General features: G+C 42.9%; 2 protein-coding genes across 2 annotated transcripts; one reads left to right on the top strand and one right to left on the bottom strand.

Annotated features, from left to right (window-relative positions):
- Positions 1 to 87: 87 nt before the first annotated feature.
- LOC121614791 (cyclin-Y-like) lies at positions 88 to 24,888 on the bottom strand. The gene is made up of 10 exons (XM_041948863.1): positions 24,634 to 24,888; positions 7,497 to 7,571; positions 5,587 to 5,627; positions 5,190 to 5,284; positions 5,054 to 5,089; positions 4,233 to 4,290; positions 3,922 to 4,041; positions 3,413 to 3,579; positions 3,140 to 3,302; positions 88 to 2,253 (listed from the first exon to the last, which is right to left on the bottom strand). Exons 1-10 carry the CDS (start codon positions 24,785 to 24,787, stop codon positions 2,137 to 2,139), a joined length of 1,026 nt encoding a protein of 341 aa, XP_041804797.1. The 5' UTR covers positions 24,788 to 24,888; the 3' UTR covers positions 88 to 2,136.
- On the top strand, positions 9,601 to 11,861 carry LOC121614790 (tripartite motif-containing protein 16-like protein). Its single transcript, XM_041948862.1, has one exon. The coding sequence runs from the start codon at positions 9,610 to 9,612 to the stop codon at positions 11,206 to 11,208; it is 1,599 nt and encodes a 532-aa protein (XP_041804796.1). The 5' UTR covers positions 9,601 to 9,609; the 3' UTR covers positions 11,209 to 11,861.
- Positions 24,889 to 26,353: the final 1,465 nt, after the last annotated feature.

The raw sequence follows: 26,353 nt of genomic DNA, 5'->3' as shown, positions 1-26,353 counted from the left end.
CATTAATGTAATAATCACCTCGTAAACGGCAGCTTACACAAGAGCAATTTCTTTTATTAAAAACACAAATCACATCCATAAATAATTCACAATAACTCTTTCTACTCATTACAAAGTTAATTTGCAAAATAATTATATTTTAGTGCTTTAGTTTTCAGACAAATGATGGAAAAAAGTGAAGACCTGATCAGCTGTTTGCCGGTACAGTAGCTGTGGAAATACAAAAGAATCGGTTCGTCTGCAGTTTCAACTCTCGACTCAGCTGTCCGGGTTTATCTTCAGAAAATTAATGTCATAACTGCGTCATCTGTCTAACTGTTGTGTTTGGTGTAAGAATTTGAGGGTTTAAGGGCAATGGAACATTTAGTGGCCCACCATGGCTGGACGTTTTGTGTTCGGGACAGGTGAAGAGGACACATACAGTGGGTGCGGTTGGTCGGTGGACGCTAGAGACAGCAGATCACTGGAAAATCATAACTGTGATAACTAAAAGTTGTGCTTCCAACACTAAACCACCAGCTGGAAATGAGACAGTACAGCTTCTTTGGCCCAGACTGCTGTTGAAAAGGTTTTAAATTTGGGGAAAGCTGTTGAAACCCTTCGACTCAAAGACGAATACATGCATGAAAGGACTGAATTCCTTCAATCTAAGTTAAATAATCATCAACAACCAAGCTGATTTTTATTCTGACAGGACTGTGAAGGGGTCAGCTAGGAATTAAAGACACTGGGGCAGCAGCCATTGAGTGTGGGACTTCTAAGATTTTTTACTGTACTATAGATGCAATGCATTGTTATCTAGCTCGATAATACTGAATAAATAAGAAATCAAGCGGCGCTGTGTGGCCTCCTCACACCCTCTACTGACCGGCGTCTGCTGCAGGCTGTGTTTGTTGGACCAGTATGACCAGCTCTTTGCTGTGTTTGTCCTGCTGGTTTTACTCTAACAGTATTTTGGTGCTAATTGAATTTGGAGCATGCAAAATGACCCTTCATCAATGTGTTGGAGTTCAGTGAGACATCTCAATTCCACCATGCACCGAGACACATCCGACCCTTTAAACCGACATGACCTGAAACGATTCATCAACACTCATGAGTCCACTAGATGTCAGCAGAGAGGCGGTGCTGGACTCAAAGCTTCTCTTGGGCTTGTAAAATCTGAATTAACTTGAAAAAGTCACAAATCAAAATCTGATGAATATTCAACCAGAACCTCTGAAACATGCTCTGGTTTTTATTTTATGTTACAAAGTCTGGAAAAAATGTGGTATTAACTGCTTCATTAAGCCCATAATTAGTCCTCAGAAATAGGAAAGCATCCGTGACATCTGTAGGAATGCTTATTCATTCTGGCGCCATCTGCAGTTTGTCACTTGTCATAATTTGTGTTTCAGCCCTCAATTTATTCAAATGAGGGGAAGCAGAATTCAACTAAAGATTGAACAGTCTACCTGAGTAACCGGAGGTACGCTAGAAATACTGTAAACTTTGAATATAAAGAGTCCCAAAGGACAAAACTGCTAACACTTTTATCAGCTAAGACCTGTCAAAGGAAACAAATAACTGGCAGAAATTCCAGTGCTACACTACAGTTTTTGAATTTTTGCAGGTACGGTGTGTTCAAGCAGCTGCAACTGCTCACCTAAGTCCACATAATCAGCTAAAATAAATAACACATTTGTTTGTGAAGTTGCAGGGGCATCTCAAAGGCAGGTTATATCAGATTTTTAGTCTGGACAAAACCAGAAAACTGAACAGTGCTGATTAAGACGGGTTCACAAAGCCGTGTCCGGAGGTTTTCAAGGCTGTCCTGTCCAGGACCCTCTTGGTCTGTCCAAAGCTAGATTCAAGTCTAGCTGTAACAGCCTGGAACTGCCCTCTCTCCATCATGAACGGACGAGTCGAGGCATTGAGTTAGAAACCTCTCTGGCGTTCACTTCACCTCCCAAAACTGCACATGCGGTGTCACTGTCTTGCCTCCAGTTTGAAGGTCCAGAGGTTGATTTCAGGCTCCACCAAGTTCCACGTCCTGGGATCATCTGGGTGACCAAACTGAAGTCTCAGAGCCGTGTAGGCCTGTTTTAGTGTCTGCAGCCTGATGTCAGTGTTCACTACATGGCAGGTTAATAGTGGTTAGGAGAGGATCGCAGGAACCCATCTGATCCCGCACAGATTGTCCATGCTGGCTGAGCGCTTCCTTGCAGCTCTGCGTGCGTCCTTGTACTTGTCATCACATAGCCTGGAAATAGCCTGCAGAGGAGGCACAGAAAGGGTTTTTAAGAATGAATCAAAACATTACTTTCAGTACTTTTCTGTGATGCAACTTGACAAACCGACCAACCAGTCCTGCTGACAATCAGTGAACTCTGTAGCCCCTTTTTGTCCAGTAGTAATAGAAAGAAAAGTTCCACAGAAAGTAAAGGCAAGAACTAAACCAGGCACAGAAAAAATTCTTTGCTTTTCACCACATCTAAAGAGTCATAGTTAATTTAAACACAAGATACTTGTGCTCAAAAAGAGGATTCATTCTCAGTGAAGAAGCTTGGAGCCCTAATCTGCCTCTATACCTGCCAAAGAGCAGTGATTCCTAACACGTCTCTGGGGGTCATCAGGTGGATACCTCCCTTCAACGGTGTTTCGCCTACTTAGTCCCACTACACCTCCAGGAGACCCAGAGATGCTCCAGGTAGTGGCCAGTACCGATGCTACCATTTAGCTACTGCTAATGCTAGTGCTAACCGCTAAGAAGAACAGAAAAACATGAAGATTAGGCAAGTTTGCCTGGTAAAGCATCAAAAAATGCTTTAAAATTTTTTTTTTAGATGACATTTTCACACAGTCATCATGTTTGTCTTTGCTGTTGCAAATCTGTGATGTTCAGATGGATGTTGCTGAGAACACAGCAATTAGAAACAGAATTAGGTCCTGGAGTTAATTAGAAATGAATGTTTTGTAGAAGGAAGCAGGAGCATGCTCTGCTGCCTTAGTGTCTTTTTTGATAAAGTGAGAAATCTTCAAATTCGACACCAAGTGGCTTTGAATTTTAGTGGATGACTGAATCAAAGGGAAAAAAAACAGAAAGGAAATGAAAAAGAAAAGCAACGTAAAGAGAGAAAAGACGGCAGAATGGCGGCACCTCTAGTTTTTGGGCCTTGTCTCTGCTGAGCGGCTCCAGGGGAAAGCTGAGGTTGTTGGACTCTGAGAGCGAACGCAGGTCAAAGTAATACTTGGCGTAGACGCTGGACGGCACGTTGATGTTGAACTGCAGCAGCTCCAGAAACTGGCGCTCCAGCTCGTTCCTGTTTGAGAGGAATGCACTGAAGGGTCAACGATAGCTGAGCAGAGGGATGTTTGTTTCATTCCACACTTTTTTTAGTCTTCTGTCCACCACCAACCAAATCTAACTCACATGTCCTCCACAGTGATATCCTTGAGGATCTGGCAGTAGTCGACGTTCCACACGGCCTGGTCGTCCCAGACCTTGGAGGCCAGCAGGATAGCACCCAGGACGATCCGCTTCCAGTTCCCCGGACAGATGTCGATCTCTGCGTAGGTCAGGAGCCTCTCCAGGTAGACCTGCGCAACATGACGGAGTAAGGAAAGCAAGGAAGTGAGCAGTTACAGTTACACGCCTGGAGGCATCGCCATCATTCACCGAATAAGCTCTCAAACTGGTCGATGATCTAATCTAACTGAACACCAGTTCACACACGTCCCTGGCTTGTCTCCACACATCAGGCTGCAAAGTCCCCTGAGGCCTAAACACAAACTGTGTGTGTGAAGGTCCGTCCCTTCATGGGAAATCTTCCTGAAGAAACGTAGCAATGCTTTTTCCATGCGACAAGCCACCCAGGATGCTGATTTGCATCTGAGGTCGACAGAAATAACAGGATGACGGAGGATGTTGGAAACTCTTACCAGAGTGACGATGGCACACTCGGACGTGAGCTGAGCGGCGCTGAACAACGTCCTGACAAACCGGTAGATCTGCTTCTGCTCTGGATCGTGCTGGTCGTAGTCCAGCGGCACCTCTGATTTCTTGAAGAAGGGAAGGAGGAAAGAGGAAGAAGGAAGGAAGAAAGGAAGGAAACAGGCGGGGTCCAGGAAAGGACATAAATGAGGAGATTAAAAAGCACAATGACTAAAATGTGGCCCAATACTAACAAGTTTAATGGAGACGAACTGAACAGACGTGCAACACATGGAAAAGCAAACTGATGAAGACTTACTGAAAGAGGGTGAAGCTTCTCATCAAATATATCGAGCAGCATTCCTCCATCTGTGTCCCTGACATGAGAAAAAACAGCTGCATGCTTGATTTCACAAAACAATTCAAATCTAAACAATGAAATAAGACTTAATTTACTACTTCTGGATGCTACACTGGGTTGCTGAAGTAGAAAAAGTGTAAAGTTATTAATAAATAGGATGTGAAAAATACCTTTGTAGACTAAAATACTTTCAGAAATAACTACTGATGATTACAGCTCATGTGTGTTTTACTGCTGTTGTTGTTTAACATGAATTCAATTTAGATGTATTTAATATTACCCCCATTTTATAGATTTTTAAAGAAAAAACAATACATATTACTTTTTAAAATCCTAGAAATTATTTAGATTCTTCTACGCTCATTTATCTGGACGTGTAAACATCCAATCCTGTGTTTAGGTTTTCAGTGTAGTGCCAAAAAAACCTACATATTACATCACATACATACAATTCAGCTCAGTTGAAAGGCAAACAGGTGTTTACATGCCAAAGCAAGTGTGAAATAAAAACAGGAAGAAAAAAAATGTAATCAGAAGAGCAAGATCTCAGCAATTTAACTCTTTTTGTCATCTATAAAAAATGCACAATTAAAACTACAAACATGCATCATACTGAACTCTCATTTTTCCTTTTCATAGCAAATTCTGCTACTTTACCCTAAAATCCACATCTACTGTTCTGTGCAAACAGTCCAAATTCCAGACTGCACAAAAGACAACCAGAAACCAAATACTTGCAATATTTACAGCAAGTGCTGAAGATGACTGAGAAAGCCCACCTGTTTTTTATATGGTAGTAAATCGCGAGTGCTACGCTGTGAAGAGAAAAAACAAAACAATGTGTTAATATGTTTAAATAATAGATCTGCAGATGATAAATTCCTTTGCGGCAGGTCGCTTTCCTCACGCTTTTACCATTTGATGGTGTATTTGAGGTTGGGCTGGCTGACTGTGTTGTCGTCTAGGAAGATTGTGGAACAGGAGCTGTATTTCCGTCTCGACGTTCCATGCTATAAGCACACACACACACACACACACACACACACAGAGTGACTGTTATCAGAGTGAACATGTTTCTGTCTGACCCACATAAAGCATGCCAGGGTGCCATGCACACAGGGAATGAGAATCAGTGGTATTTTCATCTTTCTGTGGGTACAGCGTTGAGTCCAATCAGAATAAGACAAAGGCCGGCTGAGTTTGACTCGATGCAGTGAATCGCCGGTAAAACTGAGGTTTAATTTCAATGAGAAGTCACAAGATTGTGAAATAACATGGTTCAGATTTGTGGAGAGAAACAGAAACAATGCACACTCACGTTATTGATGAAGAGGCTTTTTCGTTTATCTCGCACTGTAGAGAGGAAGACACGTTTGTGAACACATTTAATTTCTTCAATACTGACAGCGGCAAAATGACAAATACCAAACCAAACCCAGCAGCTATCAACCAACAGTGCACACTGTTGTCACAAGAAGCAAAACACAGGACCAGCGTGTAGGATTTAGTGGCATCTAGTGGTGAGGTTGCAGATTACAACCAACTTTATACCCGTCCCCTGAGCCCTCCCTTTCCAAGCACATAGAAGAACCTACAGTGGCCTTCAGATGAGCTGAGAGTCAAACATCGAGTTAGAAAGCAGTGATATTAGAGCTTCAAAAGACTGAAGTAAAGGTGCTCTTACACCACCAGAGGGAGACAAAGTCACACTCAGATATACTCACCATTCCTGTAGGGCAACTCTGAAAAAAAGCAACCAAAAAACCTTATTCCATTTGCAGGAAAGGAAAAAGTAAAAGAGAAAGTGGCAACAGCAGAATACTTTTCAAATATGCTGTAGATCAGCAGTAGTCTCGATCTTTGACTGATGTCAAACATACAAAATCCAGGTGATCAAATTCTAATCGAGAGAACTTGCAGCAAGCGTTAGCAATGTCACCACCTCTCTGATAACTGTTGCATGTTCAAATATGGTTGTTTTTCTGTGTTTGGTTCCTTGTCTGTGACATGAAATAAAGCAGCAGTTCTCAATCTGGAGATCAGGGGCACAAGAGAAATCAGAAGGGTCGAGAGATGATAATGCCAAGAAAAACATCTCTGTCACCAACATAACATTTTTTCTGACTCTCCTCTTCTTCTGCGGAGCTTTGCATCTTTTGGACTTAAAACTAACCTCAAATGAAATCATGTGAGAAGGGGAGAGAAGTCTGTGGTTGAACTGCCCACAGCTCACAGATAAATGCAACCTGTGATGATGGGATGCAAGTTGTTTGGCTAAAAAAAGGTTGCAAGATAAAAAGGATTGGAAATGATAAGGCTGGTCTTATCTGATATGTTTCTTAATATCAACAATGCCACAAAAAGAGAAAACCCACACCCAAATAAGACTAGAAAACCTTATATCCTCCTATCTACCACCCTTTGTTCAAGCCTCGCGGCTCAAAGTGCTTTGACTTAAGAGAAAATGTGTTTGAACCTGAACAAAGACATGTCGGGCTGTGACTAAACAGACAATATTTGCAAGTCGGATTAATTCACTGCTGGATTGGTCTCTTCCGGGGATTTGTTGATAAAAATAAAAAGGCTAGAATAACATCAGCTTTCCCCTTTAAAGCCACGAGGAAGAGGGCGGGAGGGTGGATCACCAACATGGGAGCTTTTTCCACAAGACAAGACCAAATATTGATCATTACATATCATCTGACAGAAAAGGTTCTGCTCATTCATCTTCCCTCGCATGTCAGACGTCCTTTGATTCACTCTTTGTTTGTTTGCGGCTGGCTGAATATTCACCCCAAGGCTCAAAAATTCTCTGGATGAAGAAGCCCATGCAGAAAACGATTGAATATCTGTTGCTGCGGATTAAAAGTAACAGGAAAACGCATTTATCAGATGCAGTTTTCACCCATTTCAACATCACAAAGCTTGTATTGTCTCGCTGTTTGTTCCCCCGGCCTTTAAGAAAAACAGTGATCTCATGCTGTGGTGTTTATGGCTCTCCCCTCTGCCACGGTATGACTGAACCCCCACAGGATGCTGGAGCTCTCAGTCAGATGCCTCTGGGCAACAGCATAAATTAGCAGGCATCAGCTAGCCACAAAGAAACTGCTCTGAGATCAGATCAGACTTTCTTTTCAGAGCCTCTATTCTATCTTGATTTGATTTCAGATACAATTTTTAAACTGATTAATTGGAGAAATCCCGTGAAACAGAGCTACTCACCATCGTTCTGGGATTTGCTGAGGAAAATGGTGCTGGCCCGCGGATGGTCCGATGGATTGTAATCCATATTCAGTTCTGTCAAAACACAAAGCAAACAGTATGTGTCAGTTTGTGAAACGGCAACCATGATCATAAACACGCTGCTGCCGTCCTTTTAAACGTTCCTTCAATGCAAGCACAGCAGCATCAGTTGTTTTCTGTATTAGAGGACGTTAATGTCCAGTTTTTACAGGATCATCGTTGCATTAAATGTCAACTTAAGGCTTCCTTTGATTTATGACCAAATACACGCAAGACTAATGACAATCTCATCAGCTTCAGCCTCGTGTTTAGTGCTAACTAGCAAATGTTATCATGCTAACATGCTAAACAAGATGGCGGCACACCTACTAAACTTCAGTGTGTTAGCATTATTATGCTGAGTATGTTTGTCGACGTTAGCATTTAGCTCAGAGCACTCAACACTCTTCTCTTACACATGACATAAAATAAAAAAGCTGTATCACTTTAATGACCGATAAGTGGTGATTATTTTGTCCATGTGCTTCCCTTTGTGTTATTCATTGTTCCCCTGCACTCACAAACACATCCAGGCATGATTCATGTTCCCATCCAGAGCTGATCTGGGCTGCAGCACGGCCTGAGGGCACTTATAAAAGAGGGAAGCACTGAAAATACACGCCATCATCATACATCCCAAAATGCTTGGCTGCCTCTGAGTTTTGTTGAAAAACCCCAGCTACACTGAAAAGACAGACACTGATGGTTCATATGAACTGAAAAGGCTGCTTTGTCTCCTCACCGAGTGGCCTTTTCCACAAGCAGCACTCCTTTAAAACAAAACACGCTACAGTGTTAAAAAATGTGCAGTACTCTAAATCTGTGGAGATCATTTTTCCACTTAGATCTTGCTGAAAAAGCAGCATAGTTATAAATGACAGGAGCGCATCCTTTTTGTTTTACACTCAAGGCCTGAACTTTGCTTTTTCAGAAAAGAAATCCAGCAGTGCGCTCCATCAAGTCAGATACTTTGAAAGTGGTTTTAGTGAAATCAGACTTTAAAAGTGGCGGCATGCATTCTGCACCGCCAAACGTGATCAGAGATCTGATCAGCTGCTGTAGGACTACTGACTGTGGGTCAACTAAAACAAGACCATCACTGCTGTTAGCTTGCAGAAGTGTGCTAACAATCCTGCCCAGACTGTCTTTCAAACAGGCTTCTGTCTCTCACCACCTGACCACCCTGCAGGCTCTGCTCAAATGAACCCTCCCGTGGCTTTACGTAGCAACATGACTTCTACGTCACAAACACAACACTCCTTTCAGTCATGAAGAGAGCTCCACGCCTGCTTTGTTTCAATCCAAATAACGAAGTACAGTCTTTTGACTTCCTGGATAGCGTTCTGAAAGATGGAACACTTGTGTCCCACTGCAGAAACATGTTTTCTGAATGGAAGTACTACTCATTTAATACTGTGCATGGATCATACCTGCACAAGGGGCTGTGAGAATGATGGATGTGAGTGTGTACACCAGTACATTATTATTACTTTACTATACAGAGAGAGCTAGTGCTGCGGACTGTGTGAGGTCATTGTTTAATGTAGGGATTCCCTCCTGTCCAAGTTTACTCTGAAAACAACATGTAAAGCAAAAGTAAACACAGTCCCTTATTGCATCTGCATTTCTGTCAGCAAGGTTATTGTAATGACCTCCATCCAGCACCCAAACCCTCTGATTCTAATGAGAGTTTACCTCCAAAAAGCTGAAGTGAGCAGTGGTTTGAAATGAGAAATGAGCTCTGTTGTAAACAAGTGTTGAACACACAGTGTCTCTCTCAAACTGCTCCTCCTCCTGAATGAGTCGGAGCTTTGTTAACCCCCCTCCCCCTTCTTCCTGCTCTCAAACAAAGCAGCTCCACTCTGTCCACGTGCTTTCTGGTTCCCTCCCCCTCAGATCTTCAAGTTGAGGATGGGTGTAACCAACATGTGGTGCAGTGCATGAGCTGAAAGGCCCCATTCACTGCAGAAACACATGCTGTTTAGATCAGAGCTCAAACTGGTTCCGGTTCTCAGGAAGTGAACCTCGACTATCGTGGACACTGAGAGGAGAAATGGCGCAAAAAGGAGTTCAGCTGGACCAGGAAACAATCTCCTGTTCAATCTGTCTGGATCTACTGAAGGATCCGGTGACTATTCCCTGTGGACACAGCTACTGCATGAACTGTATTAAAGGCTTCTGGGGTGTAGGGGGGAACAGGAAAATCCCCAGCTGCCCTCAGTGTAGGCAGACCTTCACTCCGAGGCCTGTCCTGGTGAAAAACACCATGTTAGCAGCTTTAGTGGAGGAGCTGAAGAGGACTGGACTCCAAGCTGCTCCTGCTGATCACTGCTATGCTGGACCTGAAGATGTGGCCTGTGATGTCTGCACTGGGAGGAAACTGAAAGCCCTCAAGTCCTGCTTGCAATGTCTGATCTCTTACTGTGAGAAACACCTCCAGCCTCATTATGAATCACCTGCCTTTGGAAAACACAAGCTGGTGGAGCCCTCCAAGAAGCTCCAGGAGAACATCTGCTCTAGTCACGATGAGGTGATGAAGACTTTCTGCCGTACTGAGAGGCAGAGAGGGCTGGAGGTGAGTCGACAAAACATCCAGCAGAGAATCCAGGACAGACAGAAAGATGTGAAGGTGCTTCAACAGGAGGTGGAGGCTATCAATGGCTCTGCTGATAAAGCGGTGGAGGACAGCCGGAAGATCTTCACCGAGCTGATCTGTCTCATGGAGAAAAGAAGGTCTGATGTGGAGCGGCAGCTCAGATTCCAGCAGGAAACTGAAGTGAGGCGAGTCAAAGAGCTCGAGGAGAAGCTGGAGCAGGAGATCACTGAGCTGAAGAGGAAAGATGCTGAGCTGAAGCAGCTCTCACACACAGAGGATCACAGCCAGTTTCTACACAACTACCCCTCACTGTCACCACTCAGTGGATCTACAGACTCATCCGCCATCAAGATCCGTCCTCTCAGCTACTTTGAGGATGTGATAGCTGCTGTGTCAGCAGTCAGAGATAAACTACAGGACGTTCTGACAGAGGAATGGACAAACATCTCACTGACAGTGGCTGAAGCGGATGTTTTACTGTCAGCTTCACAACCAGAACCCAAGACCAGAGCTGGATTCTTCAGATATTCACGTGAAATCACACTGGATCCAAACACAGCATACACAAAGCTGTCGTTATCTGAGGGGAACAGAAAAGCAACATTAATGAGTGAAAAACAGTCTTATTCTTATCACCCAGACAGATTCACTGGTTGGTCTCAGGTCCTGAGTAGAGAGAGTCTGACTGGACGGTGTTACTGGGAGGTGGAGTGGGGAGGGGAAGAGGTTTATGTAGCAGTCGCATACAAGAATATCAGCAGAGCAGGGAGCTCGCGTGAATCTGGATTTGGATTCAATGGCAAATCTTGGGCGTTAGATTGTTACAAAAACAGTTATAACTTTTGGTACAATGATGTGAAGACTCCCGTCTCAGGTCCTCGGTCCTCCAGAGTCGGAGTGTACCTGGATCACAGTGCAGGTATTCTGTCCTTCTACAGCATCTCTGAAACCATGACTCTCCTCCACAGAGTCCAGACCACGTTCACTCAGCCTCTCTATGCTGGAGTTTGGCTTTGGTATTCTTCCGACACTGCTAAGTTCTGTAAACTCCGATAGTCAGAGACCATTTAAGGGACAGTGGGTTAAATTGTGTGTTTGAATTGTGAAACTTGTCTTCATGTTTGTTGCTGAGAGCTGATTGTGGCATTTGTTCACTGCGCAGAGATCAGCTGTCAATCAAACACTGTGGGTGGGACTTTGACGCCTTCTCATGTGTTGTTCTGTAAATGTTTGAGTGTGTTTAGGTGGAGCTCCTTCCTGTGTCTGTTCAGCCATGGAGGCTCTGGCTGCTCAGGATGATCGCTGTTTACCTGAGCTGGTTTATTACCCAGACGTCAAAACTGGAAAAATAGCCAGAATTCATGTCTGACTTGATGTCTGAAAGCAACATAAATCTCATTTCAAGTCAAGACACAATCACCTATGGCTGGTGGAGATTAATGTTGTTCCAGAGAAGTTTTGTCAGCCGTCACTCAGCTTTTACAGCAAGTGAAATATTTTGACATCAACAACAGAAATGTGCAGCCTAGCCTCATGTTGTAGACCAGGTTTTCAAACTGATTAGAAACTTTACAGCTGTGTCACAAACCTCAGTAAGTCAAAAGTAAAGCTCCCTTTAAGTGAAACTCCTGGTGGTATTTTGGCTTATGACTCACTAACCACAGACTTTTCTGTATGTCCTCCTTCACTGTAATAAAATCACCTGTGTTTTAAATCTTTTAACAGTTCTCATGTTTTTTTCTACTGATTTAAGTTTGTCCTACCAGCTACTGAAGTTCAGACTGACCACATTGTGTTTGGGTTGTGTCTCAGCAAAGTCTTCTCATATCAAATCTTTCGTATGAAGAACTGTGTTGACGGCGATCAATAACACTTAAATCCTTCAGATTTAAGTGTGTAGTTCTTCAGAGGAGGGGGGGTGGTAAAGCCTGATGGTGTTGGATGGGTTCAGGTCAGGGTTCCACACCAAACGTGGAAACCTTGTTTTTATGGAGCTGGCTTTGTGCACAGGGGGGTACTGTCATGTTAAAACAGGAAAGGGATAAAAACAATGTTGATACAAAATATCATTATATGCATCATTATAAAATTTCCTTTCACTGGAACAAAGGGGTCAAAAACATTTTTTTAAAAAGCCCCAAACCAATATGTGCACATGCGTGTCCACTTACTTTTGAGCATATAGTGGTCACTTCCTTTAAATTAGTGCACACTCATTTCAAGTTTCTCAGGAATACCAGTGATGATTCAGCAGAAAAAAAGTGTTAAAAGATGTGGGTATTTTGAAATAAAAGTCTTGTGGTCTTACTGAAAAGAGCTGAGACCCCCACTTGACTTAAAAGAGGGGCAGAGGACACGCCCTCAGAGGGCTGTATGTCCTTGGCCTGTTTCTGAGGAAACAGCCAACTCCCAGTTTAATCTAGCAGTCGATGCTTTTGATCCTCAGACTCTTTCAGAGGACCCTGCAGCCTTAGAGGGGAATGTCCTGCAGCCTTAAACAGCTAGTTTAGTTAGCCTGGGTTAGTTCGGGACATTGGAAGGTAAGAGAATAAATGTAAACGTGCGTAGGCTGTGGTTAAGCTGGTCCTAATGTCAAGGAAATGTGCTGACAATTTATTCTGTAACTTGCATTTTTTGTTTGTATATTGAAAAGAGAACAGTATTACTGGCCTGTGGAGTAAAAATAAAAGGAAGACTGAAACAATGCTAATGTAGATATTTCCAGAGTGTTCACTGGAAATATCTACATTAGCATTTTTATGCACGCCACTGAGCATGACTGGATGCTAACTGCTTAATTGTACCATGCAGTGAACCTGTGTGTGCATCTCCATTCATTATGTTTCTCCACTCATTTATTCAGGTTTTTCCTTTAATTTGTCACCAGCCTGCATATAATGTGTGTTTGTTATTAGAATGTGGCCCTATGAGACCTTCAGTGAGGCGACTCGTGGCCAGTTGACACCCCTGACAGTGACTGATGCTTGTTGCTTTGAAGGCTTATACAAGACTCGGTCCTCACCTGAGTGACTGCTGCACATTGTGGCTGCACAGCTGAAACATCTGTGTTTTCTGCTAGATTTTGTTGTGCAAATTCTTTGTGTCCTCGCTGGACTCATTTGAACCCAAACGCCAGTTCGGCCCCTCGCAGCTCTGCTGGACGATTGGCCCGAGCCTGCACACACTTGCCCCTTTTGCTATTTTCAGAAGCGCGTCTGACTAGTCCTGGCTCAAGGCCTCAGCAGCTCACCAGGCTGAATGGACTGAGCCTGGATTAGACTTGTTTCGGTTTAGCACCTTATGCAACAGCAATCAGGAGCATCGCCGCGCCCGGCTCATTTCAACACATTCACATTTAAGAGCTTGAACAGTTAACGAGCTGGTGTTCAACGTGTTTGAGATAATGGAGTTTCTTTACATCACTGTGGTCACTAATTCTACAGCTTATCTTTGCACTATAGTTGCAGATGTTTCCAAGGTTACAGACCTATTTGAGAGTTTGTACAGATTAATGCAATCCCATGTTTGAAATGGTCCTGTTTGTGATCAGAGACTCTCCACAGCTGGCCTGTCGTCACGTTAGCCATCGTACACTCACACAGTCGAATGTCTCTGCTGTTTACACAATGCAGTGTTTCTTCTTCACTCTGCCTGCTGCTGCATGGACCACGACATTCAGCAGAAAAAAATGAGTTTAACTTCACACTGTGCAGAGAAACGGATTCTTTCTGATGCACAAACACAAACAAGTACTTCCCATCGCTGTGGAAACATTTCTGAACTCTTATATTGTGTTTGGATCAAAACCCTATAGCCTAGCCCTAACCCTGGGAACGCAGGACCCTGGGGACGAGGGATTGACCCACTGCCAATAATACAGAGCTGATTTAGCTTGACTTCCATCCATTATTAACCAGTCAATAATTAGCCACAACAAACAAACAAAAAAAAAACAATTAAACCACCAAAAACTGCTTTATTCTCTCAACAGAGAACAAAAAAATGTCTTTTCTGTCAATATGCAGGTCAATAATGATTGGATGTGTGCAAAAAGTGTGCCTTCAAAGACTGGAATATAAAAATCATATATTTTTTGTATTACAGGTCATACTAATGTTTGTTCCAAAATTATTGGATTTTTGATATTAATCTACATTTATCTGCAGCATCAGTAGTACTGAGATTAAATGCAAGCTAACAGGGAAACACCATATTCTGAACACCATCACGCTCAAAGTACAGTTCTGATGTCTTTTGAATATCTCGTCTCGCTTATGTTTTTGTGTCTTTTTATTGATTTTAATTCAACTTTTATTCCTTGTTCGTTTTTATCTTTCCCTTTATTTTGTTTTCAAATGTTGCTTGAATGCTTTTCTGTGCCGAACATAAAGCCCGAATTGTTCTCATGTTGGAAAAGTGTCACACAAACAAACCTGCATTGCCTCGCACTCTGTAATTGGCTGATAAAACCATTTCTGAATAAATCTGATAGGACCCGACCTGCTCGGCCTGCGGGCTGGAAATCCCAGAGTGCACAGCAGCTGGTGTCGAGTGCTGATATGTGATATTCACCACCTGAAGTAAACTTTAACGAAGACTCGCGGTCAGCATCTGAACAGTGAAACAGGAGACGCTCGGCTAACCTATCAGCTGGCAAGCCGACCTGTCTGCCTTACTGCTCTTACATAATGAATTAACAACAGACGCACCCCACTCTTAACCAATCCAAAACCACACTAGTGTTTCTAATGCTGTGTTTATTTGGTTCTTCTTAAAAATGTCCTTGGGGCCTTTTTAATTTGTCACAATACTTCTTATATAAACCGAATGATGGTCAAAGAATTTCCCCTACTGTGCATTTGCATTGCTTTGCTCTAAGTGCACTATGGCAGCAGCACACAGGGCTGCTCAGGGACAATAGCATTATTTTGCAGGACTGTATGTGGTTTGGATTCTGTGCTGCTTGCTGCGTCAGTGTCTCCATCCTTAAATGTGTCAGTCTCAGCAACACGGTGCAGCTATCCGTTACCACAATCTGTGCTGTTTTGATCCTGTACATCAGTTCTCTCCTTTAGGTCTGACCCTCAAACGTCCTTCAGGTTTGTGTGAGATTTTCAGATGAGGAAATTGAAATTTGCGCTGTGAAGAACAATAACAGGTCGCCACCTCCAGCTACACATACAGGCCGTGTTCGCACTGCAGAGCAGAGACTGCGGGGTTTAGTCTCGCAGCTCTCCAATATAAAAGCTGGTTTCTGAACACAAGCTCAGAAAAGTGGTACAGAAACAACTATAACAACAGTAACAAAGACACCGATTTAAAAAGCCAGATATTTTTCTCAGGAAACCAAACCAGAGCAAAAAGGAGGGTGAATACTGGACTTGCATTCATTCGGTGGACTGTGTGCCAGATGCGTAAATAGTCAACTGTTAGCTAAAGTATTAGCCGCAACATCTTGACGAGCTGCTTTTGCCACACTTACTATTGGCTGTATCTTCTGTTGAACCTCTACATTAGCTAGTTAGCCTTCGAGCTAGCCTAACTTTCTGAGCAAGATAGTTATTACAGTTTTAAAAATGTATAATTATTAATTAACTTTAATTCAAAAAGACGTTATGGTTCTTTTTTTACTGTAATTATGAGGCGTCACCTACCGGGATTATTTACGCCTCAAGGGCAGCTCTGCTTCTGAAAACCATCTGCGGTCTGTGCTGGAAATGTGCGACACACAATATTTACAGGATTCTGACAGCGTGCTTATTGAATATTAAAACATGAATAAATGTAGGTCAGTGAGAGATTAATAATGTTAGTAAAAAAAAAGGGTGGTTGTTCAAGCCTACTGCTAGTGATGCACATTTGTTCCATCTGCATTATCATGTCACCCGTCAAACAACAGGAGGATGTTATCCTAACCCCCCTTATACTGTTTCAACACACACACACGCACACACACACACAGAGTCAACCACACACATGCACACACAGTGACCACAGGCCTTGAGTGCTAACGGACCCGGCTTAAACAAACAGAAGTGATCTGCACACACATGCACATGGCCCCATGTTCCTGGGAGCGAGAGGGAGAGTTCCCCGAGAAAGCACGGATCCCACACACACACACAGACAAACATGCATGCACGCACACACACATGCACACACACACACACACCACTGAGTCTTTGCATGTAATACTACAGCTGCTACCACTGTTATTTTACTGCTATCACAACTACCACTTTACAAATAATCCTACTGCAGCCATGACTACGACAACTGCTGCAGTGCTGCTGTTTACCACATGTTGTGCAGTATTGCACTTCAACAATAGCAACAACAATATTTAACTTTACAATTTCATTATTACTTCTCTTACTACCATACAATTTCTGCTATTACATTACCTTCACTAGAATCTTAAATTAAATGCCTCTCACCTTTGTTGTTGGATTTTTTTTTTATCCTTTCAGATGTCAGATCTAGTCCTTATTAATGTAAAACAGATCTTTTTAAGTGTTTTCTGCCTCGGCACCTCAAAGCCGGTGTGTATTTCAGAAGTGATAATTAGTGGGATGAGGTGGTCTTGGTGTGGACCGTGGAGTAAACTGCTCTCCCATTAGTAGTCAATGAATGAAGAAAGGACCCTCTCCTGTTAAAATCCTGATCCTGAAGAGAACAATTCATCACCAACAAATGGAGAGGAAAGAAACTGATCTCTAGTTTCTGTTTTCTGGCCATTGATTTGGGGTGTTTTTCAATATTTCCAGCTTTAATGGAGCTGTTTCCTCTGTGCCAGCATGGTGAGCTGAGCCAGTCCTCTGCCCCTGGTGAAACACATGGCTGCTGCTGCTGCTGCTGTAAAAAATAGTAATGGGGCCTGATGTGGCTTCTCCAGTGGAAAGAATTGCCTGTATTATGCTACTTCAGCAAAACTGCGTGATGTTACTTTATTCCCCCTGGATCACACGTTTTTTGAATTGCTAACATGGCCAAGAAACCACACTCCTGGAAACACCAAGATGTATGACAGTTTTTCAAAAGCAGGGAAACAAAAACTTATATTTTTTCATCTGCTTTTGCACGTTGTATCTCTGGAAAGTGCTTAATAACACACCTGGCTTGTTAAAATCAATAAAATACTGTACATTTCTCATTGTTTCCTCTGTATTTACGGTTTACTGGCAGCGTACCTGCCTAACACAGCTGTGTGTTCTGAGTCCTCTTGCTGTGATCTGGATTAAAAGATAACCACACAGGACCAAATATGCTGTTTGCTGGATTTCAGCCAATGAGGAGTTGCTAATTTTTTTTAAAAAATGGCGGCAGGGGTTTGGTTTTGTGTGAATAAAACACTTACATGTGTGTGTTTTAGTACATTTTGAGCATGAAGATGCGTTTCGCCTGCCATGACATCTGCTTCATCCCCCTCTAACAAGTTTATTTGAATATTCTCTGTCCCTGCGTTAGGTCATGATAAAACTCACCTAGCTGAGCTCACCTCAGCTCATCACCTGACCCAATCACCTCTCATCATTTCCTCATCAACCATCTTCTTTTGAACATTAATCCCCTGAACTCTAAACGCAACTCAGCACTAACCTCTCCAGTCATTTCCAACCATGCACATCCTCACCTGCACACCTGTAGTCCGGTCCATCACCTGATCAGTCACCTGTCCACACACCTGCTGCCTATTACACATCAGTGCATGTATATATTCTCCTGCCAACATTCACTCCTTTGCCAGATTTGTTCCCTATAGTTACTGTAGCTTTCCAGTCCTGCCTGTCCAGTTTTTGATCTTCTTCCTGCTCCTTCACTCTGCCTGCCTGCCTTCACTGTTTTCAATTTGTTTGCAGATTCTGCCCAAAAACCAGCTGAAATAGACCAAATAAAGGCTGTTATATCCTTTACTGCCTTGCCTCTCAGGTCTGCTTTAGAGGCCTGTTTTCTGAGCCTGAAACCACTGTCTCTCCTGGGCCATTGGCAATTTTTTGCGGTACAATCACCCGAGAGTGTCTGAACACTGAGGTGGAAAACTGCAAGCTTTACCGTCTGCTGCACAGCCCTGCCACTCTCCATCTATTATATGAAGATCAAAGATAAGCGCTGTTATTGTAGCTATCACACTATCACTTCACAGGCGCACTCAACTCAGTGAAGAGGAGAAGAGGGGATTAAACAGATATTTAAGTTCAAAAATAAGATAATTTGGTGACATAATGGTACGATTTCTTACATCGACTGTAAGTAACAACAGCCCATAGCTGATTAAATTATGCCCCTCTGAAAGCTCTGCATAATACTGCATGATATGTTCAATGATAAACTTCATGGGCCAGTGTTCAGCTTTCAGTACATGCTTTTTTAGTGCTAAAACAACATTAAATTTCAATCCAGCCCAAGCTACTCAGTATCTGTCACAACACAAGCTCCACCAGCACAACCCTCCACACACTGCACCTAAACATAAGAGCATCAGCTGACGCACGATGCCTCACAGCAGCAGCAGTCATCTTAAGAGAGAAACACAGCGGGCTTTGTCAAAGCAAAGGCAGATCATATGACGGCTTTGTCTCTCCCCATCCGTCCTCCACCTCCAGGGCGGTTTTCAGCTGTGTTGGTGTCTCTGCATATAAAGAACGTCTCCTCTACCGCAGCGTCCTGTTTTTGTCAACATTTTCATTAACAGTTCAGAGTTCCAAACAGCTTCATCTCAGTTTTACCTGTTCAATCAATGTGTCATAATATCATAATTCTATAGTTTCAAAATGCCCAATTCCTCATTCTTTATCTCACAGAAACAACACAGCCCACCCCCACTCAACATTTCGCCGTTGTGCTGCTACAGCTGTGCTCGGTCTGTGTGACTAGCAGCTAATGCTGGCTAACGGTCGCTAATGTTAGCAGATGTGAATGAACTTTCATCACCTGACATCACTGCTACAGATTACAGATAGTGTAGGAGCCATGAATGAGTTTGAAGGGATTTTTCTGGGTGTGTTGGTTGAAATATTGGTTGTGTGATTCTGTTGATGAGGGAATATGTAGGTCAAGTGGATATGGGCGGGGATGTTAAGTTAACATAAGCACTTGCTCACCTTGTTTTTGGAGTGTGTGGTTAGAGAGCGAGGGAGGGTGAGCAGGGTCGCCGTATTTTTTGTTGACAGCTATTTCCTTTGATCACTGTAATTATGAGTTTGTGCACGATATAATAAGTTGATCATTCTTTTCCGTAAATAAAAGGGTAAAATATATTTTCGTATTTCAGTGATTTTTTTCCGTTAAAGGATAACTTTCGTTTTTTACAACCTGGACCTTGGTTGCCAAGAAGACAGAGGAAGTTTTGAAGAAATTAGCCCCAGAGGCCGACCGCCGCAGAGTGAGCCGTGTTGTAGCTGGCTGCTCACAGCGCTCTGCGTTCGGTAATGACATCATCCACGTCAGAGGTAGTTGCCTGGAGACGTTGGATATTGATAACATTCCACCACGGGCTCAGAGGGGAATAGCACCAGCATATCATAACAAAATATTGGAATATGAACGAGTTTCGCCGCAGATTATGCGTTATATAGAGGCTACGCATGGATGCCCCGAGTACTCGCATTATACGGATATATGCGCTGCTCCTCTGGGGCTAATTTCTTCAAAACGACTCCAAATGCCACCAAAGTTGTCTGGGTGAGTAAATGGGCGTATTTAATGCTACAAATAAGGTCCAGGCTGTAAAAAACGAAAGTTATCCGTTAAGCGCGTCAAACAATTGGAAGGCCTCAGCCTCTCAGCGACTCTTTGTTCTTAGAAGTCGCGATAGATAGATACACTGATTTGCTTGAAATTATCATAATCAGAAAAAAACATTATGACTTTAATTTAGTTGCTGTCTGATTTGAGTCCCTGTACTAAAAGTTTTGAGTTTTGTTGGTGGAGCGAACATCTCGTTTTGCATATTAACCTCAGATGAACTGACTGCAGAGGAAACCTGAGTTTCTGAATTCCTGTGAATGCACTCCCATACAGAGGATGATGTCTATATCTTACATTTATTAACACAGTGCTCCAGTAATGTACTGAGAGAGCATTCAACATGAAATGTGGCCGTGTGAATGCTTATCTCTAAAATGTTATTACACATGCTGACAAAATCTCTCTCAATGAAAATATGAGCCACGCAAAACAGCCGAAACCTCCCAGACTAAGCTCTCTTCTGAAACTCCATCCAGCGGTTTAGTTCTAGACGGGCTTCGAGGCTCCAGGTCAGTGAAATGACGGCGTTACGTAGTGAAGCGATTATCTGTTCTTAAAAAACAGAGGGTGCCGGGATGTCATTTCAGGACGGCAAGTCCAAAATCCCCCAAGTGACATAATAGGCCACACTGAGAGAGACGCTGTCTGCTGTCAAGGCGTGATGGGAAAACATTCGTCAAGGCACACTTTCAGTCAGACTGAGAGTTTGAGGGTGATACTGCAGTTTTCCATGCGTGAATAACAGCTGCAGCATCGCACAGTTCACTCACTGAGATCACTAAAGGTTTATCTCATTTAATCAGCAGCTTTGTGATTTGAAAACAATTTCCAGGTTTCCCATGACTGCTCGAACCCTGTAATCCTTTTTATACGTGACAGCGTGTCCAAACAAGAAATAATAAATCCCGACTCCGCAGCTCGTGAGCCAACTCGAGGCAGCACCTCGAGTGCTGTGCTTCCTCACGCAGCCTTTTTGCATCGGCACGCTATTTTCCAACTCCTGTAATTTCCTCCAACTGTGACTTTGTGTTCTTCAGCATTACAGGTGCATTCTGAAAGCTTGAGAATTATTATAATTAAAATATGACAACATGGAACAAAGTCAGCCATGATTGAAAGTTTCACATTAATTCAACAATAAACACAACAAGCGCTTTCAGTGCCAGGCATCAACGAGCATCAATTCAATCATTTTTTACTGTCTGGTTCGTCATTTAACCGATTACTCGATCAACAGAAAATGAATGAACCATCGTCTTCTGTAAACCAGTCATTTATTAAGCGAACGTGCCAAATATTTGCTGGTTTGCACGTTAAGATTTGCTGTTTTATGTCGCTGTGTGTTGTAAATCTTTGGTTTAGGATTGTTGTTCAAGAAGAAAACGCAATCTGAAGAAGTCGCCTGGGGCTCTGCGAAATAATGACGGGAATTTTTAACCATTTACTGATATTTTCTAAACTTTAGAATCAGTAAATTAACTAAAAAACAACAATGTGTGTTCAAGCCCGTCGACAGGGTATGTTGTCCCGGGCCTCAGAACCATAGGGGGCCCTGAATGACCCTTAATTTATTTTACTTTACATTCACATATTTCCTTTTAATTAAATCATTGCCTGATGAATTAAATATTATTTTCTACTCAACATATACTTAAAAACTTTAACATATTAAATATTTCAAATATATATTTTTTTCTTTTTTTGCACAACACCCCAACCCCCCATCTTAGCAGAGAACGGTTTGACCCCGCTCTGGCGCACTTAAGGCTACGCTACATACATGCCCTAAAGCAGGAAATTTACGTAAATCTGTCATTGTTATAAACTCTAAACATGGCGAGTCGTCATAAATCGGGTGCACAGAAAAGAAAAGAAAAAAGAAAAAGAGAGGAAGATCATAGAGGTGAAAGAGAAAAAATAATGAAGTTTTTAAAAGGGGGACAAGAAGCCAGAGAATTAGGGCTAGAGTTGGGGGCCCTATGATGGTCTCTTGTCCCCGGGCCCCAGCAAGTCTGTTGACAGCCCTGTGTGTGTTCACTGTGGGGATCTAGTTGTGCCACGCTTTGACCGTGACACGGCTTACAATCTAACTGTACTGCATCACAGTGCACTTTAACTTAAATGTTACTAACTTCTTAATGCACAACAGCCAGCCCATTCAATTAGGAACAGATGATGTCTTTGAAAGCAGCGTCACAGTCTAAATTGAGGCGTTCTTGGCAATCATCAGTCCCTGGTTGCTCCCTCCTATCTGCTCTGACACAGGCTCACAGCTGCCTCCCTGGGCTTTTCTTTGGGGGCGGGTGGCGAGTTTTTCTGATGGTGCAGCTCATAATGAAGCCCACTAATCTCCATCATACTGTCTGTGAACTCATAATAGAGCCAACACATTAGACACGCTCCGGTCTCAATCACTGCACCGCCGAGACAGACGGCGTCTCAGCACAAGTCGTCATTACCCCCGTCAAAGACGCGTCGGTCGACTGTCCGTCATCCGTCTTTCAACCCTTTTCATGTCCCTATTTCTCCTCAGCTCGGAGGGCATCTGGCCATCCTATTCAGGTTTATGACACAACAAAAGCATTTCCACTTTGCTACATCGTCAGTGATATGACACCAGCCCTGAGATGCTCGAGCCATAATAACAATATAAACACGAACTGCAGTACAAAGCACTCCAGTTAATAGCAATCACAAATGGCATACAGTATGTAAGTGGCATACGCTCCTCAAGTCTACAAGAGGAAATTACATCACTGGTCAATAAAAGGAAGGTCGTGAACCATCCTGACAGTGCAATTAAAGGGATCTACTCATTTTGCAAATAGATGGTGAAGGCTAGAAGGCTTCATGCAGCAAAGTACACCAGCTACCATGAGTCCTAATAGTCTTTATTCATGTGTAATGAGCACTAAAGGACAGCAAGGCAGCATCCGACATCAGATTCTTCCTTTTCCACTAATACATTTGTGTAGTTTTGTTCCAAAAGGCCATCTGCACCCATGAAACCGTCCGTTCTGAGATCATTTCCTGTGACCGGGCCAGATTCTGTTTTCACGCCGAACAAGCTGCAAGACAGTACGACAATCAAGGCCACCTTACGCAGCGATTGTGTTTGAAAGCAGGCCGGGTCTGAACTTCTCTCCCACGCTTTACTTGAGTATCACCCAAGCGTTAACTGTGGACATTCACAGGCGACCCGTATAAACACTTCCGCCTTCTGATGTAGTCAGGCAACATGCTGTACAACATTTCGAGCATTAAAAGGGTAAATAAGTGCGCCGAATTGGCTCAGTTTGAACATGGCAGGATGCAGAGTACACTAGTGGATAATAATAATCACCATTTTTTTATGCAATGCAATCATGCTGTCACAAAAAAACTTGGGTTATTTTACAGCAGAATAAATACATTTATCTTAACCCAAGAGAAGTCTACCCACAGTGCAGCTTTATTTATATACCAGCCCTTCTGAAGACTGACAGGGAAACTGATGTGGCAACCGACTGATTAGAAGGCCTTAAAACGTGGATATTTACGCTCCATCCCTGGTGTGATGACATATGACTCCTGAGGGCCAGGAACAACCATATATTTGAGGCTACTGTATCTACCAGCCTGCACTGTCGAGGCCTATCTAAGATTAAATGAGTGGATATATTGATACAGTATGTGTCCATTAATCACTGGCCTGATGAAGACTTTCTGATGGCGTATCAGACTAAAAGCAATTTCAAATCACCCTGGCCTGTGATAGAGTCTTATACAGTTTCTGAGAAAAATCCATTCATATGTAATGGTCGGCTGCCGGCTGAAAATAGGCAACCCATTTAGTAGACACTTTCCAGTGTGAATGGGTCAATTGTAATGCATATTAGCATGTGTCAGTGGAGGGGGCTGCGTTCCATAGTTGCAGTTTCTTTCATGCACAGGCTGAAAACAAAGAGCAGCACAAAGGAGTCTGCCCTCGTGAACAGGATGTTGTCTGCAGCTCCATATCGCCCTGCAAGGACACATGGGAGTGAAAGTGCACAGGACGGCTGTACTGATGGCTGATACAACGTATTTCTGCCGGACACTCAATAATACAGTGAGATGAGTGTGAACGGAGCCAGCAGCCATTTCTCCAGGATATGAGAGAAGATTTTATTGAGATCGCAGAAAGGTCAAGAGTCGTCATCCAAAGTTGAAAAAAATGACTGTAATATCTTCTTTTGAAGGCTAAAGAGGCTTTATGAGGACCAACAGAGTCACCAGATATAATATGATTATATCCCCATAGAGCCTAACACTATATCTGATATTTAATATTGAAATTAAGTTTCCTTTTTGCTGTTTTCATTAACTTATGGTGCTCTTAAGATTGTGTTTTAATTATTCATCCTCTGGATTTTATAAGCCTCACAACACACATTACACATTAAAGACAATTTCCTCAGCCGCGTTGTCTTTCAGAATATTATTACTTCATTATTTGGTATTTAGGGACCACACAGCATCATTAGCATTGCCTGTAATATTTCTATATTGTCTCTATATATTATCATATCTGTGTTTTATGTATTGTTTGGTTAGATTTTCCATCTATAGAACAAGTATAACCATCCCTTTAATTATTCCACAGTGTTCCTTCCGTAAGCACTGCGCGTCAATGCAAAATCAATGGCGGGGGGTAACTTTATCTCATCTTGTTATCATCATGTCATGGAGAAGAGAGAGCAGTGAGCCTTTTACCGTCGACGTTCTCCCTGTCGCTGATGTGCTGCAGGTTGCATCCCGTCTCCTCCCTGCTCAGCTCCGACTCCTGGTGGTACGACTCCAGCCTGGAGTGGGCATTTCTGCGGAGCTTGGGGCTGGCAGACACGCAGCAAGAGGTCGTGCTCCCCATCTTTCCCCGAGAGGTAGCGGGTGCGTTAATGATCCTTTCCACCGAAACAGGAGCTTGAAACGATGGGTCGCCAACCCCACCGCGGCGAGCCGGTCACCGCAGATCACCAGCGCGCATCGGGCGCATCCGTGCAGCGGCGCCCCTGGATCCCGTCAATCGTCGGTGTCACAGAGGAAGAATGTGCCGCCTCCCGTGAGAGCAGTAAATGCATGTAACGGGCCGGCCTGGCACCGCTATCCCGGGCATCGCACAGCAGGAAGCATCCCGCTCCGGGAGCTCAGCGGTGCGTGGATCGGTGCTGTGGCTGGCTGTCAGGGCGATAGACCGACGGGGAGGGCTGCAAATCCACAGGAAAGGTTCCGGTTCAAGTGGGTGGTTACAAGAGACAGAGCAGAGACGACAGAGGAGGGGTGTCAGAGCTGACTGTGTGATTTACTGCTGATAAGGCTCGTTAATCCATTTCAGTTCTGATCTATTTCAAAACAACGAGGCTATTCTTCCACGTGCGTCTGTTCTGTCATTCGATGGAGCAGAGCTAATTGATAAAGCACTTTTTGAAATGTCAGTTAAGTGAATAATTTATTTTAATATCGCCCATTTCAATCGAATTTAAATACAATCTGTATGACAAACGACAGTGTGTGGGTTGCCTGTGCGCGCACACGCCTGTGTGTGTTAATTCTGAGAATCAAATGGCCTCATGGGAAGTGAAAGATAATCAATACTGCAACATGGCGACACTAAACTAAACTTATCCAGACCCACCAGTTTCAATCCATGCGCAATTTCTGTTAAAACTTAAAAATTTTCTGGCAATATTTTTGTATAGTTCTAATATATATTTTCCTCCCTATTTTTTATGGTTCTTGCATAAAATTTACATATATAGTCAACGTTTATTTGGTATTTTTCTATTCTGTCGTTATTCCTACTGTTGTTGCCTGCTGCCTGTAAAGCTCGAAATTCCCCGGCTGGGCATTAATAAAGTCTTATCTTATCTTAAAGGATACCTCTGTCCTTAGGGTGTATTCAGGATTAGGTTAAGGGCTCTTAATGTGTGTGTGTGTGTGTGTGTGTGGAAGGTTTCCAAAAAAGGTGTGATATTTATTTATTTTTTTTTTTTTTTAAGTAACTCAAGAGTCTTTATAGGTGAAATGAATCTGATTGGTCAACTTTCAGTGGGTGGAGTCAAAAAAGACATAACATTTGACTATAGCCCAAAAAATAAAATAAACGACAGTAACTTCCTTTTCATTAGTTCTAATTTATACATTTGTGGGTTTCGATTATTTGGTCTGCCAACTTGGCCCAAAGCTTCACACAAAAACATTCAGATGTATAAAACAAACATCCACAGAAAATAATCTCAACACAAACTGGATTTGAGTTGAAGTCCAAACAAATCTGGACTGTTTCTCCTGGTTTGCATCGACCAGTCAAGGTACACCTTATTTTTTACACACTGCCATTTGCTGTAGATATTCCTTTTTGTGCAATACTTGTCATTACTACTGTTTGCTATTTTGCTATTTTATTATTATGTATATAATTTGTTCTTTATAGTCT

The sequence above is a fragment of the Chelmon rostratus genome, chromosome 12, assembly GCF_017976325.1.
Source record: "Chelmon rostratus isolate fCheRos1 chromosome 12, fCheRos1.pri, whole genome shotgun sequence".
Taxonomy (NCBI): Eukaryota; Metazoa; Chordata; class Actinopteri; order Chaetodontiformes; family Chaetodontidae; genus Chelmon; species Chelmon rostratus.
Note: the sequence above shows the minus strand (reverse complement) of the source record. Positions and strands in the feature narration are given on the sequence as shown.